Raw genomic sequence first — 18,768 nt, forward strand, 5'->3', positions numbered from 1 at the left:
TTATTTTATATTCAAAAACACTTCCCCAGGCCGATGGCTTCCATCCAAGCCAAAGATGTGAGTCTGTCGAGGAGACTGCCTCAGAGTACTTTGCTCTGGAGTGTTTCATCAGACTGCAAGGTGTTCAAGACTATGTTAATCATGCTGGTGGATGCTTGAGTCAGGAAGGTGGAGGAAGTTGGTGGAAATATCACTTCACTCTTCTAAAGATGTCACAATTGAAATTAGACAGTAATGGTGACAAAACATTTTTTTCCTACAGAATCATCATCAGTGTTGGTCAAGTTACTTGAAAAAAGTAATCAGTAACTAATTACATACAAAATGTAATCAAATGGAAAAGTCTCTTTTTTTAACTTGTTTTATTAGTTTTAACCTTTTAACTTTATGCATCAAGCAAAAATGTAATTATATGCAACATTCTCTGACTTGAATAAATTAGTTTAACATTTAAACCTATTTTCTGCACATTCCAGCACATAAAATATTTTTTGTGTTTACACTCTTTCAAATAGATGCAAGTAAAACACAGCAGAAAATAAATAAAGTCAAAGACTCAGCGGTCCTGTTGCTCTATTTTCACCTGTAAAGCAGGACTGCGGTAGGCGGAGGTTTACCCTGGTGCAGGTGTGCCGCGGTCAGTTGAAGAATCCGCAACTTTCTCTGTGAGTTTCCCATTACGTCGTTGCGCACTCGGTGCTTGCTTGGAAGTTTAGGGGTTTTTTTCGCTGTAAAAAGCAGTTTTCTTCCCACGATGGACACTAATGTTTTTGTCACTTTTTATGGAATCAAACTCAAAGTAAGGTCAGTACTTCCACGCTTTAAACGCTGCATGCTCATACGCTCTCCCACAATCGATATGATCTGCACACAGCTGTTGTCACTAACGGCACACTCGCTTACGTCACTGTCGTGAAACATTCTCGCAAAAAATCACGGTTTTAGTAACGCAGTAACGCAGCGTTCCTACGGGAAAGTAACGGTAATCTAATTACCGTTTTTGCAATAGTAATCCCTTACTTTACTCGTTACTTGAAAAAAGTAATCAGATTACAGTAACGCGTTACCATCTCTGATCATCATACATCTTCAGCACCTGCTAAAGCATTAATAAGGAAACATCTTTGAAGGTGGTTACATCAAGACAGAAGCTTACACCTTTTCACTTTCCAGCTAGCCATCCAGATATTAATGATGCTGAAAAGAATGATGGGGATTAACTGTATCATCTGCAGGAAAACTCTGATAGACCACTGGAGGAACTGCGGGGAGCCAGCTAAATTTTCATCTGCAAATTCTGACACCTCCCTCCAGCCCTACAGCTTCATTCTCAAACTCTATCCACCCAAAAGCAATTTAACCTTACCGTTATTCCTCTCCACCTCTGCCAGACTCTGATAATACAATGGAGGACTCTCAGCTACCTTCAGGTCAAGGTTCCTCACCTCTGTTTACAGATCTACCAGCTCATCCACTTCATCGTTTTTATTTTACTGTGGTAAAAGAGGAAGATCCCTGTAGCTCCACAGTGTAGAGATTTACATATTTCTCTTACAGTTTGTTCCTGGGAGGAGGCACCAATTCATTTGGAGTTGTGAGAAGGGAATCCAGTGTAAAAACTCTCGTGGAGCTACATGGTGTGGTGACCCATTGTGAAAACTACAAATCCCTTTTTCTTCTTGAAGAGGAAGATCCTGCTGAAGGATTTACTGGAGGTTTTGATACTTTGTGCACTGTATAAAGGCTGCATGTGGTGATAAAAAAACAAAAACAAGATCAAAACTCTTGAAGCATTAAACCAAACATTTGTATTATTATAACAACCTGACTTATCGTGTTGTTCAGAAAGCTAATTTTGGGAAAAGAGGAAGACCAAAGAGAAGATTCATGGATGTGGTGAAGAAGGGTTATAGAGTTGGTGTGACAAAAGAGGAGGCTAGGGATAGGGTGGTAGTACCACAGTTCCTCTCTTGGTCTTCTATCAAATGCTTTCTCTAGATCCACAAAGACCTTCTCTGTACTTCTCCATCAACACTCAAAGCAAACATCACCTATGTAATGCTCTTAAAGCCACTCTGCTGCTTGCTGATTGTCACCTCTTTTCTTAACTTACCTTCAACAGCTCTTTCCCACAATTTATGGTATGCCTAATCAGCTCTATCCTCCTGTAGTTACTAACGTTCTGCACATCACCCTCGTTCTTGAAAATCAGTATACTTGTTCTCCATTCCTCTCACTCCCCAAAACTGTGCTAAACCTGGTCAAAAAGTCCTCTTTCTTAAACTTGTTCAACAGGTCTTATGCCTCTTTCTTTGAACACTTTCCTGTACTTCTTCATTCCACCACCAAGTCCTTGTTCTCCTGTCCACAGGATGTAGCACTTACTTGGAAGTTTCCCACAACTGTACTACAGGCAAGATAAACTTTACTCGTCACGATGAGACTTCTTCCCCTTCTCTGTCAGTCCCTGCATCCTGACATGTCTCCAGTTGTCCCAAGTTCCCTCTGACTGTCTCCTTGGTGCATTTAAACCCCTGTTCCTCCCTGTCCCTGAGATTCACTTTTAATGTGTATGTATAATACAATACAGATAAATGAAAATAGAGTCCTTGAAATGTACAAAATATTGATAAAAACAATTATCAAAATGGAGGCAACTTTGCCTGTGGTACAATGTATACTATGTATGAAAAGACCTTTACTACAGATACTACTATGGCTCTGCAGATTTTTTATTTTATTTTAACCTGTGTCGCCTCACCTTGAGGTTGGCAAATCTGTCTATCACTTTTTGGTGATCAACTCTCTCAAGCAGTTTAACAGTTTCTGTTGTGCCTGTCACTGTTCCCGGTCTGTTTTCTTACCTGGTTCTTCCTGACCTTGTACTTTCTCCTCACGTTCCCCTCTTTCCTCTCTCCTTCTTTGGACTGACAATCATACACATATAGATTGTATTCAATTAGATGAAAAAATTACATCAATATGAAAAAAATATATTATTAAGATCACTAATAAAAAAAAAAAAAGTCCTCTCTCAGTGTACTTTCAACCAAAAGGCAAATAACCAAACCACATGTACATCTAATAAAAGATATAAATATTGAAACACTGATCCAACATTATTCTTGATTGACGGATCATTTGCTCTTACAGTTTTACCTGAATGTTGTTCCTGGGTTTAATATGGGCACATGCACATATGACAAAATAACCAACTTCTCTCATTCCATTTCAAACAGGACAGTATCAACAACAGTAAGCTACAGACAATTTAAAGTTTTAGATTTTAAATAGGCTGTATAAATTTCGATGGGAGCAACATGTCGACGGTCAAATGTGGCTGATTTTACTACAGAGCAGGACGGACTGTAGGGTAGCAAACATTGTTGGAAAACACGTTTCCAACACTGCAGGGTACCTGGTGTAATGTTTTTCAGCTAAAAAGAAACATGGTCTGACTCCTACCTAACTATATAAAGAGTAACTGAAGGTTAAATGCAGCTAACATGTCCTGTTTTAAGCCAGGCTCCGCTGTCTCAGCCACCAAAGGGCGCTGGAGCCAGAGTAGGGGAGAGGCGAGCTGGAACAAACCATTTTGGGAGGGGGGGGGGGGGATATCTATACTTTTGTTGTTAAAATGTTACGTCACAACCAAGTACTGAATGCTTTTTTATATTTTTAGTAGTGTGTCACACAAACAGCAAATATTGTAAAAAAAAAAAAAAAAAAAAAAAAGAGTAAGAAATTTTTGGGGGTGCTTTGATTCTTTGATTCATACCCCCCAAAATGGGCTAAAATCGCCCCTGATCTACAGTCTTTGCGAACAGCGTCTGACAGACCTGTAATTATGGGGAGGGTTGTCCTGCCATCTAGAGGAAAATCTTTGATATCACATTGGTCTATTTCTACATGGGTACGTGCTGTATCTGATGTATGAACCAATAGCATCTTGGAGACAAATCAATACTCGGTGCACTCTTTTGTCTGCGACATTTTGGTAGGGGGACCTGAAGTTCAGGTGTAGGGGGCAGGGTGCAGGGGGTAGACCAACAACATTTTACAACATATAAGCCCATGTTACATTTGCTATTAAGACTGGAACTTAATATAACTAATATTATTAGATATTAACAACACGGTAAGCTTAAATTCAAAAGGATGACTCCTTCTAGAAGAAAATCATTTTACTTAGCATCCATATCAAAACATATGTCGGCACTTATAATAAATTATAATTAATTTGAAGCGTTTTCTAAATTAACTTTCATTTCAAACGTCAAATGGACCCAGATACAGACTGTCTAAATGTTTGCTCGCTTTGCACAGAAATAAGATTAAAAAGCATCTCTCCTGGTAGCTACAGTTTCACCATCTTTCTCTCATAAATGTCATTTCAGAATTGAGAGCCACGTCTCTCTGTTATGTCTCTCCCAGTATTATCATTTATCATTATCATAAATTTGCTTTTGTAAAATGTTTTAGAATATTTATCAAGCAGAAAACTTCAGCAACACATTACACATACAGATATAATAAACAAATGCAAAATAAACAGCCTATGTAAGCTTTCAATTTCTGTTTTGATCAAATGACACTTACTGAGCAGTCTTTACCTTAAAAATTCCTTGGAAATGCAATCACTGTACCCTAAGCTAGCACGGAAGTGCGGGTCATACTATACAGAAACAGTTTGTCATATGCTGATCTGTAAAAACAGCTCAGATTTAGAAATGATGGCTCCCAATGCATCTGAGTAACTTCGAAAGAGAAACAGTGTAACTGCCAATACAGTAATTTCTAAAGTTACTCAGATTACGCTCACCCCATCTCTGCAGCGCTGGCTAACGTCACGTCTGAACCGTGAACGCACCACAGGGATGAGACGGGAAAATGACGCATGCATGCGGGATCATGTGGTCATTTAACGGTCTCTGTGGCATCAGCTGAAAGAACCACCGGACAGCAGCTCATAAAAGCTGAAATCACTCGACAGGATTTTGTATTAAACTGCCAATCAGACTTCATTACTCATTAACTGAGTTTGTATATTGGATCATGCAGTATTACAAAAAGGATAGAAATATGGAAAGACTGTCCATCTTTATTTCTGAATGTTTTCGTGTGTACAGTATGCAATATGCAGATATCAGAAACTAAGTTTATAATTAACACAATATCTTGAGCAATTTTATTTAATTTTCTTAGTTGAAAATGTGTGTGTATGTGTGTGTAGGCATCAGCAAGGCATAGTGTGACAAATGCTATATGAACAGTCATTATTTTCCAGTACTCCATTTTGAAAGTCCTTTCGTCACAGCCAAGAGTATTCTAAACATTAGACACCAGAGGACACTGTCTCCCCATAAATGTTGTATGAATGTAACCAAAAAAAATGTTCCTCTATACTATTGTTATACTATAACAGCCAGGGGTGTTATAGTGGGGGAATCATTAGAAGAATAACATATTTATTCAAAGATGAATTATTTGGTCACTTCGCAGAGAAACCAAACAAGTATTTAGTAACTCCAACAAGATCCAAACAAACTGAAGTGTGAGCTGAGAGTGTAACTACTACAATTGATCAGCCCCTCGACTGTCCCTGTTTCAGTTTTCACTTGATCTTTACAGTCATCAGATGATCTCCATGGATTCCTTCGCTCTTCTGTAGCTTCGGAGTCAGGTCTCAGCACCTGTGCATTCATAGCCAAGCTGATGCCATCAGTTGAGCCTCCTACTGCTATCCTGGTTCCACCGACGTTGTCCTTCTCTCAGTTTCCAGCAACTCCTCTGGGCTCCTGGGTCCTGTCAGAAAAGCTTTGCTTCACAGGGCCCCACAGGTGCCAGCCAATGGTGGCATGGGAAGACAACACCACGTGGTGATGTTCAGCCAATGTCTGACACCCAGAGTTGCACTCTTCCTGGAGGGAAAGTACATTCAGAGATCATAAATGTTTCTATTTTTAATCTCTCTGGCAGAAAAAGAGGAGCAAAGCCACCACTTTTGAAACAATGCCTTTAAATAACACACAACATGTGTGTGGTTGCACGAGCACAAAGCAAAAAAAGAGATTCATCATCGTTGGCTTTGAATGCTTAATGGCATAGACAGAAGACACAGATGTACACACGTATACAGCCCAACATAATGTGCATATGTACTCAGGCATGCTGACATATGAACATGAGTACACTTGCACACAAATTATTCTCACATTCATATATATATATATATGTACACATATTGCGCACACAAAATGTTGGTGCTTCTCTTTAATACCAATCGTTCCTTCAGGCTTGAGCCTTTTCCACTCTGCTCTTATCACTCCATTTCCTTAAAACATTCTGCAGTCACCATGATGACATGGTGCTTGCCCTTCTATCAGAATGCTGCCTGTCACTCAAAGGTCCCACCCACTGACAGTGCATGATACAAAAGCATGGCATTTGTGATTGAATTATCAACAGAGCACTCAGTCATTCAAATGCTCAGGACAGGATTTGGTGACCACCCTGTGAGTGCAGGTCTGGGTTGGGCTGAGATTATATATGCTAAAAAAAAAGGTGGAAATCAAAGAGATGTCAAAGTATATCCATATCACATTGGTGCTATAGTTTATTGAGACAGCTGAAGCAAATAGTATTCAGTGAGCAATTTAAAGAAATATAAAGGTTTGAGTGAAGAGCTTTAGCTAAGCAGACAAAGTGGATGAAGAAAAAAGAACAAAGAGGGACGAAGATTCATAGAGGAGAGTGTGTGAGCAGGGGTTAAGGCTGAGGGTGTGTTGTGGGCTCAGCAGCGAATTTGACGATGCACTGGGAGAACAGCTGCGCTGCAGGGCTTTCAGGCTCCATCACTACTGCTCTCCTTCAAGCAGCTCCACCAACACACTCCCTCTCTTACACACAAATGTGCACACAGCGCTCATAAACATCACAAAAGCACTGATTGTTGCATCAGTGCACATGAACGTGCTGTAGCAATCGCCAGGTTTTCAGACGTATGTGGTGAAATTTAAAATACTTTCAAAATTCCCAAATTTTCTTTTACTGGGAATTTTTACTGCGGCCAGGATTAAACTGGAACAGAAAGAAAATACCAATAAGGCAGCTTATGAGCACTAGCAAAGGCCACCTTAAGGTATATATGGTATAACTAATTTAACTAATTCAATGCGAGACATAAAAGACATAGAGTAAAAGCTAAGTGCATTGAAATTTAAATAGAAAAATAAGAGCTTTTACACCATGAATTGCAATTGAAAAACTACCTTCAGAGATCGCCCATACACTACATATTCAGTCCAGCAACAATGAGAACATGAGGCATGTTCTGCAGGTAATTTTATTTTGCTGCTTTTCCTGTACATGGATGAAACACTAAAGACAAAACATCTCAGCAGGGACCTGTTGAAAAAATATCGACAGGGAGATTAAAACGTCACTGTCCCTTTGTCTGGCAGTGTAATAAAAAATGGTTGAAGTTAAACTAATTTTCTCGCGTGACGCATGGAAAGTATTAAAGGCGTAAAATCTTTTAAAAGTTCATTTTGGTTGGGAAAGTTTGGTGGTGCAGTGGTCCATGGGGGCCACTGCAACCTCCGTCTGTGTTTTTATTCCATTTTCAGTGATTTTGAAGGAGACAAATTTGAACACAGTCTCACTAAAAACATGGACGTGCTGTTACATGCTCAGTGCTTTTCCAGGTGAGTGAACCCTACAACATTTAACTATTATTTCCACTATCTTCACTACCATACGGCCGTCTCTGCAGCGAAGCCAGGTTCTGGACATGAGGCGAAAAAGAAGAAGAATGCTTTGTATGGGTAGAGTTTGGTTAGTACTAAATCATTACACAAATAAAGTCAAATAAAGCCCCCACTGCCAGCTGTTAACATACAATGTTGTAAACCACTGATTGTTATTTTTGTTAAAACATGGGAAGCAGTTAGTGTCATGATTCGGCTGTATGCAGGCAGGAATTGGACCCAAACTCAAACTCACTGGAAACAGGACTGAACTCAAAGTGGCAGCTTTTATTGCTGAACAGAAAACTCCACAAAACCTAAACTGGGAAGAATCTAACAAAACACACACAGCATGAGGAAGATCACGGCACTGACACAGAGAAACACAGGGCTTAAATACACTGGAAATAACGAGGGGACTGATAGAGCTGGGAGAAATCGGACATAACGAGACCCAAGGGAAGCGAAACTCAATACATTCACGTAGGACACAGACCTTCAAAGTAAAACAGGAAATGTAACATAGACGCAGACTTGACTAGGGGAGACAGAGCAACTAAGAAACACAGAGAACAATAACAAGGAGACACAGAGGGCAGCTACTAAATACTCAGAAAACTAAAGAGAATACAAGAAAGCCAAACTAAGACACTAGACTAAAGAATAAACTGGGGCAACAAAGAGAACTAAGATCATAACACAAAAACTCAGAGACACAAGAAACTCAAAACACTGGGTCACCGACCCACGACCGTGACAGTTAGTCTGTGTGAGCTTTGCACACAGACTAATTTCTCACAAATGAAAAACTTAACTCGTGAGAAACAAATACAACCCCACTTTTTTAATCAGTACAAAAAAGCAAAATATAAATATGACACATTGTTTTACAGATTGCTATTTCTTGGCTGGATGCAGCGATTCCTTGAAGTCTTTTCACTATACTTCACAATGATACATTTATGTAATAAACAAACAAGATATAATGTTGATTAGTCAGCATTTCAAATAGAGGTTGGCTTCTATCCAAGCAATTCCCCTGCCAGTCTTGTTTTTTATGCTAAGGTAAGCTGTTCTTTCCAACTTCTTTTTTAAAGTATAGATAAGAGAAAGGTATAAATATTATTATCTAACTCACAGCAAGAAGAAAAAAAGCATAGTATTATTATATTTTCCAAATTTTCACATGCCTAAATACCAGTTAATGATCTTTTTGTCTATAAATTGGAGTAAACCAACTGTATCATCCCCTTTGTCCTTTCTATGGAACTTTTTTCCTTTAATGTGTCACATATTTGTCCATACTATGATTACATTATCAACAATGTATGATGAATAAAGTGACTTTTAAACAAACATTTGTCCTCAGAACAGTTTTGGATTTAATTACCAACACACACACACACACACACACACAGACACACACACACACACACACACACGCACGCACGCACACACACACACACACACACACACACACACACACACACTACTCTTCTATATGTAAATAATTCAAGATGATTCTAGAAGGAACCATTATCCTTAGCAGACAGGTAAGCTGATACAGTACCCCGTCCCTGCCTCCTCACCCAGGTGTATTTTACCCCTCACCAACTGCTGCTGCAGTTAACTCACTGACTACTCCAGCGGGGACGAAGAGGGGCTTTTCTGCTCTTTGTTGTCCACTGGAACATGTAGGTGAGACGGAGGCCTCCCTCAGCTGTTAGCAGGTAGGACTTTGTAATACCATACTGAGCTGTTTGTGCAAATAACAACAAGGGAATGTAGGAATTATTTCAGACTCCATTTTCATGTTGTCTGTGGGATGTTACTGAAGGAAATTTGGTGAACAGTGAATGTGGTTGAACTGAGATACCTACACTTTTATATTACATTACCACTACCATGTCTCATTTTACTTATTCATAGCTACTGCAAAGGAACCTGTATATAGTCTCTGAAATTAAAATGAAGACAAAAGTTGTTAAATGGTCTTCTATGTATAACAGATACAAGTGTTTTGTGATACTGTTGTGTATGCCAGATGCAGTCTTTACTTAACGATTTTAATGATGATAGTAGACCTGTATAGGAGGTATATATCTTTTTTTACAAAACAACAGGTACATTTGTTATAAGGCTATTCCATGTGAGCTATATCACATTCATCACATCTGTGAAGTGATAAATGCAAACCTTTTGGTTTTGGGAGATGAAGGGATCACAGATTTTATCAAAGAATGTAAATCATTGAGATCCTGCTTAACACCCACTTCTGAGCAAGAACTGACCCCCTTTGTGTCCCACTGCTATGCTTTTAGTGCTGGATTGTTTTAGAAGCCACGATAGGGTGCTTTGTGGTTACAAAGCAAGCAGGTTAATTAGTTCTGTGCTTAAATAACTATGGAAACAAATCACAGAGGATGGTTAAAGGCCTGAATGTTTATGATAATGAATAGTTATTATAATTTAAGTGATGATGGAAAAAATGAATTATTGCAACATTATACAAAAAAGTTGTTTTCCACTGTTTTACTTCACTTCTTCTTTTAATAAGATGCGATAAGCATGAACTTCAGCCACCAGTAACTGTTATTTTTATATATATGTTTAATTTTTTTATTCTGAAACACACACACATAATTAAAACACCCAAAATCTGATGCCAGCAACTTGTTTCCCAAAAAAGGGGGGATGTTGTGTTGCATTAGCTGTTCTTTCACACTGTGAGCTGTTGGAACAGCTGCTTTAGTTTTAAAAGCAAAATGTTTTGCAGTTCTTGATTAATATAGGATTTTTGCTTCTTATCATTTCAGACCCCCTTTGTCATATCTTAATGAACTGATGGACTAGAGATTTCACTCTCAACCTATGTATGGAATCACACTGTTCTAATACAGTGGCTTGCAAAAGTATTCGGCCCCCTTGAACTTTCCCACATTTTGTCACATTACAGCCACAAACATGAATCAATTTTATTGCAATTCCACGTGAAAGACTAATACAAAGTGGTGTACATGTGAGAAGTGGAACGAAAATCATACATGATTCCAAACATTTTTTACAAATAAATAACTGCAAAGTGGGGTGTGCGTAATTATTCAGCCCCCTTTGGTCTGAGTGCAGTCAGTTGCCTAAACAGAGTGCACCTGTGTGTAATCTAATGTCAGTACAAATACAGCTGCTCTGTGACGGCCTCAGAGGTTGTCTAAGAGAATATTGGGAGCAACAACGCCATGAAGTCCAAAGAACACACCAGACAGGTCAGGGATAAAGTTATTGAGAAATTTAAAGCAGGCTTAGGCTACAAAAAGATTTCCTAAGCCTTGAACATCCCACAGAGCACTGTTCAAGCGATCATTCAGAAATGGAAGGAGTATGGCACAACTGTAAACCTACCAAGACAAGGCCGTCCACCTAAACTCACAGGCTGAACAAGGAGAGCGCTGATCAGAAATGCAGCCAAGAGGCCCATGGTGACTCTGGACGAGCTGCAGAGATCTACAGCTCAGGTGGGGGAATCTGTCCATAGGACAACTATTAGTCGTGCACTGCACAAAGTTGGCCTTTATGGAAGCGTGGCAAGAAGAAAGCCATTGTTAACAGAAAACCATAAGAAGTCCTGTTTGCAGTTTGCCACAAGCCATGTGGGGGACACAGCAAACATGTGGAAGAAGGTGCTCTGGTCAGATGAGACCAAAATGGAACTTTTTGGCCAAAATGCAAAACGCTATGTGTGGAAAACTAACACTGCACATCACTCTGAACACACCATCCTCACTGTCAAATATGGTGGTGGCAGCATCATGCTCTGGGGGTGCTTCTCTTCAGCAGGGACAGGGAAGCTGGTCAGAGTTGATGGATGGAGCCAAATACAGGGCAATCTTGGAAGAAAACCTCTTGGAGTCTGCAAAAGACTTGAGACTGGGGCAGAGGTTCACCTTCCAGCAGGACAACGACCCTAAACATAAAGCCAGGGCAACAATGGAATGGTTTAAAACAAAACATATCCATGTGTTAGACTGGCCCAGTCAAAGTCCAGATCTAAATCCAATCGAGAATCTGTGGCAAGATCTGAAAACTGCTGTTCACAAACGCTGTCCATCTAATCTGACTGAGCTGGAGCTGTTTTGCAAAGAAGAATGGGCAAGAAGTTCAGTCTCTAGATGTGCAAAGCTGGCAGAGACATACCCTGAAAGACTGGCAGCTGTAACTGCAGCAAAAGATGGTTCTACAAAGTATTGACTCAGGGGGCTGAATAATTATGCACCACCCCACTTTGCAGTTATTTATTTGTAAAAAATGTTTGGAATCATGTATGATTTTCGTTCCACTTCTCACGTGTACGCCACTTTGTATTGGTCTTTCACGTGGAATTGCAATAAAATTGATTCATGTTTGTGGCTGTAATGTGACAAAATGTGGGAAAGTTCATGGGGGGCCGAATACTTTTGAATACTGTATGTGCAGAATCTAGTTCAGCATTGCTTTGCTGATATAGGCAAGACCTTTCCTGCTAAAAATGGCAGCATAAACTTGTATAAGTAGTTCAGCATTGATAGAGTCATTAAGCATGTGCAAGTTTTCTCTGCCATGTACACTAACACAGCCATGTATCTGCTTAAATACTGGCTTATAGAAACTCAAGTGAGACTTGTTTTCAAAAAGGAATTTCACATTTTTGGTTTGTCAGCTCAGAGGAAAGTTTTTCCGCCTCGCCTCAGTCCATCTTAAATGTAAAGGTGGTAGAATTTATGAATGTTGTTTATACTTGCCACTTTTTTTTTTTTTTTTTTTTTTTTTTTTTTTTTAGCATGGTAGAGTTTAAACTTCCATTGTTGATGGAACAGTAAGCTATGTTTCTGGCAGTGGTTTTCAAATTTCCTGAGCCCATGCACTGCTTTTCACTGCAGAATCTTGTCTATACAAAGCTGACTTTCCGATTTGATTATAATATATTTTAGGGACGGCATTTTAAAGTTTCAGGTTTAATATGCTTTTTTTTTTTATGAGCGTAGCGCTTAAATATTCGGAAGTCAAGTCATTTTTCAATTGGATCTCAACTCTTGAAAGGGGAGTATACATACATGGGGTGGGAGTTTATTGAGCACCAGCAAGTTTTAATCGAGTAAATTATATGACTGACCCAGTTCAGAATCAGAATCAGAATCAGAATACTTTATTGATCCCTGGGGGAAATTATTTTTTGTTACAGTGCTCCATTTTAAACCAGCTCCATTTTAAACCAGTTTATGACTGATGTCCTGCTATTTATTTATTCATTTTAATTTTCGGGGTTTCAAATGGATTTTAGACATATTTGGTGGTACATTCTCATAAGACAGCCTTCCGAGGGAGTTAACAGGTTGTAATTAGTTTAAAGATAAGTTTATGTTCTGCAACAATATCCGGAAGGAAAACTGAAAGGTGTCGCTTTGTTATTTATTTATTATTTATTAAAGAGGCGCTGTCACTGGATAGCCCGCTTGACCCAGCAACGATCTGTAGTGTGCAGAACCATGAGTCGGAAGCAGGAGGAGGAGAGCTCGCTCTCAGCTGGACACTGGTTTCACTGTTGACTGGCTCCGTGACGATAAGCAGGCAGCAGACGAGGATGCTCTGTTGTCTGGTGCGCACTCTCCTGTCTCCAGCTCTCCACAATCACCATGGAAGAGCCTAATTAATGCACAGCCTCTCCGTGTCTCTCCCACTCCCGGAGCTGATGAATTTTAGAGCGCCGTTAGAGACGGGACCTGCGTTTTTCGCCCTCCGAAGCTCCGGACTCGGCTATCCATCGGAGAGGACCGCGACTGAATTATAAAGTCTTCAGAAAAGGTAGCTCACAGCGTGGTGCGGGTTCTGCTCCACAAACTGAAGTTAGCCTCTTAGCATAGCCGCGTTTTCCTGCATGCAGGCAATGATGTTTTTTTTTTTAATGTATATTTTATTATTGTCAGAGGACAGCAGATATTAAAGGCCACTTTCCTCTCGATGCTGTCCTGTTCTGTAGATTCACAGATCTGTCGCCTTGTCATAAACAATAGCGGCCACTGGTAAATTGACATGAATAGAGCTCTCCAGGGCTGATACCAGGCTGATACCTTTTCTGGTCATGTGGACCGTCCACTGTATTAGCCCCGAGTGTGAGAGCACCGCTGATTGAGGTTTGTTGTAATAACGTTGCCAGCTGTTTCTGATGGGCAGCGGGGACCATCTGACGGCTGTGCGCTGCTCAATTTTCACTATGAGCGCCCGGAGTCCAGCCTGTCATTTCACATCGCTGTGTTTTGGGTTTTTTTTTTTGGTTTTTTTTGGGGGGGCGGGGGGTGACCATGTCTTACCTTGGTGGTGTCCAAGGAGAAACACGAGGACGCTCGATGATGGTTATTTTGTCACGAATTGCTCATGGAAATGTCAGTATCTGTTTCCATCACGGTCGCACGGTCGACGACGTCGATGCAGCAGTGAAATTAATATCTAGAAAAATTATGCATTTAATACGCATTGTTCTCATTTTGAGCTTGCACACTAGCCTTGGCTACATGATGGCAGGAGCGTAGTGCAAAAAGAGACGTAAAGCAGCCAGTCTCGCTGCAGCGAGGTGTAGAGCCATGCATTACAATAATACACATATCACATTTTGTGTGTGTGTGTGTGCAATAAGAAGATTAGTTCTTCTTGGAGCATCACTGCAGTGTGACCTTTTTGTGTTTCTTCCTCTGCGGGCCTGCTCGCAGTTCAAGGACTTACACAGCTGATGTGACCAAGTGATGCCTGAGAGTGGCAGCTCTGAATTGTGGCATGTTGCTTTTATTTCCCCCCCCCCCTTGTGAAATATGGTTATTTTTAGACAATTTGGGGCAATTTACTAATCCCAGACTTTGATCGTTACATCAAAGCCAATCAAAGCCTGCTATATTTGTTGAAGGTGATCAGGTAATTTCTCTGTTTGAGTTACTCACAGGACTGTGGAACCAGGATTGCTTATCAGAGAGGAAAATAAAAAATGGGTTAGAGTTTCACTGAGAATGTGCTTTGGTATCTCTGTTAGATTAATTATCATTCCTATCATAAATTATAAGACCTTATAACGTTGCATGTATCGATATGGTTAATGCTCTTTTTTTTTTTACATCATTAAACTCCAATTGTTTGCAATTCCATTGGGAGCACCTCCTGTGTTATATATATATGTTTAGTACACAGCAGATGACAGGGAAAGAACTGTATGCTGATTTAGCACTATTATTAGTCGGAAAGATTAGAGGTTATTCCTAACTGTCAGTACTGAATATAAACAAAGTTAAGGCATGGCAAAGCCAGTTTTATTTACACAGCAGGGAAAATTAGAGAAATGAAGACGAGAACAACATAAAAATAGTAGAATTAATGGAAATGCTATCGATCAATAATGTTTTAAAACAATAGCAACAAAAAAAAATAATTCACAACATTCAGAAATAAATCATTCACTTTGTCCAGGGTGTATTCAAGCATCTAGGGTCCAATGTAATGGAGCTTTGAATGTATGTTGAACAGACTGTCAGGACTCCAGGTCCCAGGGCGAACATGGATATGAGGAAGTAAAGCCATTCACAGTTTTGTATCCAGAAAAAGAACCTTAAAATCTTTACTTGTTCATACTGGATGCCTTTGCAGCAATTGAGGTAGGTTCAGTGTAATGAGCTTTGTGTTGTTACAAAAAACAAACTGTCTTTCTCACATTTTTTTCAGAGGCAAATTATGCCAGCAGCATCAGAGTCGGACACCCTGGTGACTTGCCACCTCATTGGTCAGACTACTCTGCCCTCCTATAGTCTCCCGGTCTACCCTGGCAGATCCATGCTGCTGGATGCTCCTCACAGAGCCACGCCCGCACCATGAGCGCCAACGGGCCTGCCCCAGACCCAGCCCCTACCGCCCCAGAAGCCCCTCCCACCTCAACGACCGCCCCTGCTCCGGGTCCAGCCCCGGCCTCAGCCCCAGCACCGGCTCCCACGGCACCACCTGCTCCCCCCGCTCCACCTGCCCCAACATCCTCTACCATCCCGGTAGGTGCGTTGGCACAGAAGAAGCGGCAGCAGTATGCCAAAAGCAAGAAACAGGGCAGTAACGCCAACAGTAGGCCACCGAGGGCTCTGTTCTGTCTCAACCTCAACAACCCTATACGCAGGGCCTGCATCAGCCTGGTGGAGTGGAAGTATCCTTTAAAATGGTGCATGTGCATGCTTGTGTTTAGATTGGACAAAAGATAAAGGCTGATAAAAGAGTAGATATGGGCAAAGGAGGAAACTGTGAAATTTTGGTGTTTAGAGCTTTATGTAACACATGTAATTACGTATTACATCGAGTTATCTAATAGCCATTAATAATTGGATGTATCATTCAGAACTCTAAATAATTTGATGATCATTGAAATTGTAAAATAACATCTCAGATAGAAGCAGTATGGCTGCAAAGTAGCAAAGTCTTTGTTTCTCTTCATATGAACAGGATAGTGCAGGATTTTGGGTCACTGTAGCACAGAAACACAAAAATGTTTGAAAATATGTTTGTATGTGTGAGAAACTGCGACAGGCAGCTTTAAATTTTTTATGACCCTTGATAGGGAAACAAATTTCTGCTGATCTTTTTCCTGATCAATGAAAACTGATCATTTTTGGTGTCTACAACTCTTGGATCTTAGCTACAATAATTAAGTAATGATTATTGATGACTGCCACTAAATGTAGACTTAGGTTAACTAAATGGTAAACAGATTAAATTTCTCATGGTTTACATATTGTCTGCTTATTTTGGAGCATTTTTGTGTTTAGTAAAGCTTTGAATTCAGTTTTTCTAGTTTATTGATTCTGATGGAAAACGAATACACTTAAAGTCACAGGAAAAGAAGTTTCTATATTATCTTAAATGCTGATAAATATATATATATGTATTTTAGGTAGGCGCAATGTAGCTTATGTGCTATTTGAAGCATGTCTCTCCAATAAAGACAGAGTGAACATTACCATGTCATTACGGGTGAGCTTTATAGACGAAGCAACTGAACCCTGGCACAGCACAGCTGTGGTGGTGTTTTTGCTGGAACAGATGCTTCTATCACAAAAGCCGTCAGATGTTATAAAGTAGATTGCTCAACATGAATCACAGAGATATATTCATAAGCCCTCTTTTCATGTTTGTTGAAAAAAAAGTCTCTGGGGATTGACTACCAGTACACTTTAGGAAATGCAGCTGTAGCCATATCAGGTGTCCCAAATTGCTCTGCATGGACTACGTGCAACAGCACGGCACAAATGGCATTTCTTTCTCAAATATTGTTGGAATAGGGTCGTTTTTCCTTTTTTATTACATTTTTGAATGACAAGAAGCTTAAATTTAACCTTTCAGGATTTGAAAATGAAAATGGAAAGCTAGAGTAAAATATGTCAGTGCTTACTGTAATGGAGGACATAATGGAGGTGAATGCTTTTCCCACTGTTTTAAAAATTTTAGTCATAAAAATCTGGCACGGTTCAGCATTTCATTAGATCAGTGTAGCTTGTCATAAACCCTCTGTTGGGATTGCAGTTGTTTTTTAGATGCAAGCGTTTTTCTTTCTTTTCCATTATTTTCCATCATAGATATTTTTACCAGTTTTTTCAACTTTTTTGCCTTTTTCAGTCACGTTATATGCATGTGTACGCATGTGTGGCGTCATCAGTGCAAATTATATAAACTTGAAAAAGGGGTAAAATTTGCATTATTATAAAAACCAAATCAAAACATTAAATGACAAATACATAAAAACAAATAAAAATAAATGAGAGCTAAGATTCATGAAACAAAGCTCTGTATTCTACTGTATAAGTGAAGTATTTCAGTAAGTATTTTGTTAGATACACGATTTCAAAAAAATACAGAAGTTCAAATGTGCAGTTTTTATCCATATAATTTATTGCTTCATCTCTCTGTCATCATTTTCCTTAACTTCATCTCTCAGGCCATTTGATATCTTTATATTAATTGCTATTTTTGCCAACTGTATGGCCTTAGCTGTTTATATCCCTTTCCCTGAAGACGATTCCAACTCCACTAACCATGACCTGGTGAGTAGTTTGTATCTGTTGGTGTCTGCTACATACACATTGCTCCACATAGTAACAATATCAACTAAGAATGTCAACTTCTTACTGTCTTCTTAATGATTGGATAATTAGTAAGGAATATAAAAAATATTATTTTTGCTGTATTTGTGATGAAACTGAAGGAAGATTGTTGAGTGCAGTGTATGCTGTACTCTTCTTGTCTGGTTAGCTTTCATCAGATTATATTATCATTAAGCTGTTTCACGACACATTATCAAACGTGTTGTTGCTTTATAATCCTCTTTAAGTATATAGATTGATAATATCATTCTTCTGAGATGAAGATACCAGAGGTTTTGCAGTAACAGCAGGACACTGCATAGAGACAGTGTTTTCTGTGTATACAGTAGCTTTATTATTTAGCATCTGCCGTGCTTAGGAGAGAAATACTTAGACACCCATTCTCACGGTGCTTTATCATGTCATCGTTTTCAGGTTTTATTCAGCGTTCTATTTTTAGAATTTTATCGTCATTGCACCACTCTTTGCACCTTGTGCATTTATGTCTGTATGATGAATTATGGGGGGCGTAGTTGTTGTAAGCATTGTTCCACAGCTGAGGATAAGTGGATTATTCAAAGGCCAAACAGATGCATAGAATCTGCGATGCTCGCATGAACAGAGTTTGATAGTGTTTAGTGTGTTTTGAGTGGCGTGTCGAGTGAGTATGAAGACATGAAAGGATTTGAAAGCTCTATTTATGAGCAGAAACATGTGAGTGAAAGGTTATTGGCTTGCTCTAAATGACTCCTCTGACTGTTATGTTGCTGAACGTGCTGTGAAAGATAAGCTACAGCTCTGGTTAAAAGTGAGTTGGTCTACTTTAGAAAGGTGTGCTGCGTCCCAGTTTGACCTCCTGGAGGGTGACCTCGGGGTGTTTGTTTACACAGCAC

The 18,768-nt window shown here is 39.6% G+C and overlaps 1 protein-coding gene across 10 annotated transcripts in view; it reads left to right on the top strand.

The window, feature by feature from the left end:
* Positions 1-13,052: 13,052 nt before the first annotated feature.
* The window catches only part of cacna1da (calcium channel, voltage-dependent, L type, alpha 1D subunit, a), a 61,646-nt gene continuing 55,930 nt past the window's right edge, over positions 13,053-18,768 (top strand). For all 10 annotated transcript variants that reach the window (XM_026167822.1, XM_026167824.1, XM_026167823.1 and 7 more), the window contains exons 1-3: positions 13,053-13,583; positions 15,483-15,948; positions 17,731-17,836. In XM_026167822.1, coding sequence (XP_026023607.1) covers positions 15,629-15,948; positions 17,731-17,836 — 426 coding nt within the window. In that variant the 5' untranslated portion in view covers positions 13,053-13,583; positions 15,483-15,628. The remainder of the gene's footprint in view (positions 13,584-15,482; positions 15,949-17,730; positions 17,837-18,768) is intronic.

Source organism: Astatotilapia calliptera, chromosome 5 (assembly GCF_900246225.1).
Source record: "Astatotilapia calliptera chromosome 5, fAstCal1.2, whole genome shotgun sequence".
Taxonomy (NCBI): domain Eukaryota; kingdom Metazoa; phylum Chordata; class Actinopteri; order Cichliformes; family Cichlidae; genus Astatotilapia; species Astatotilapia calliptera.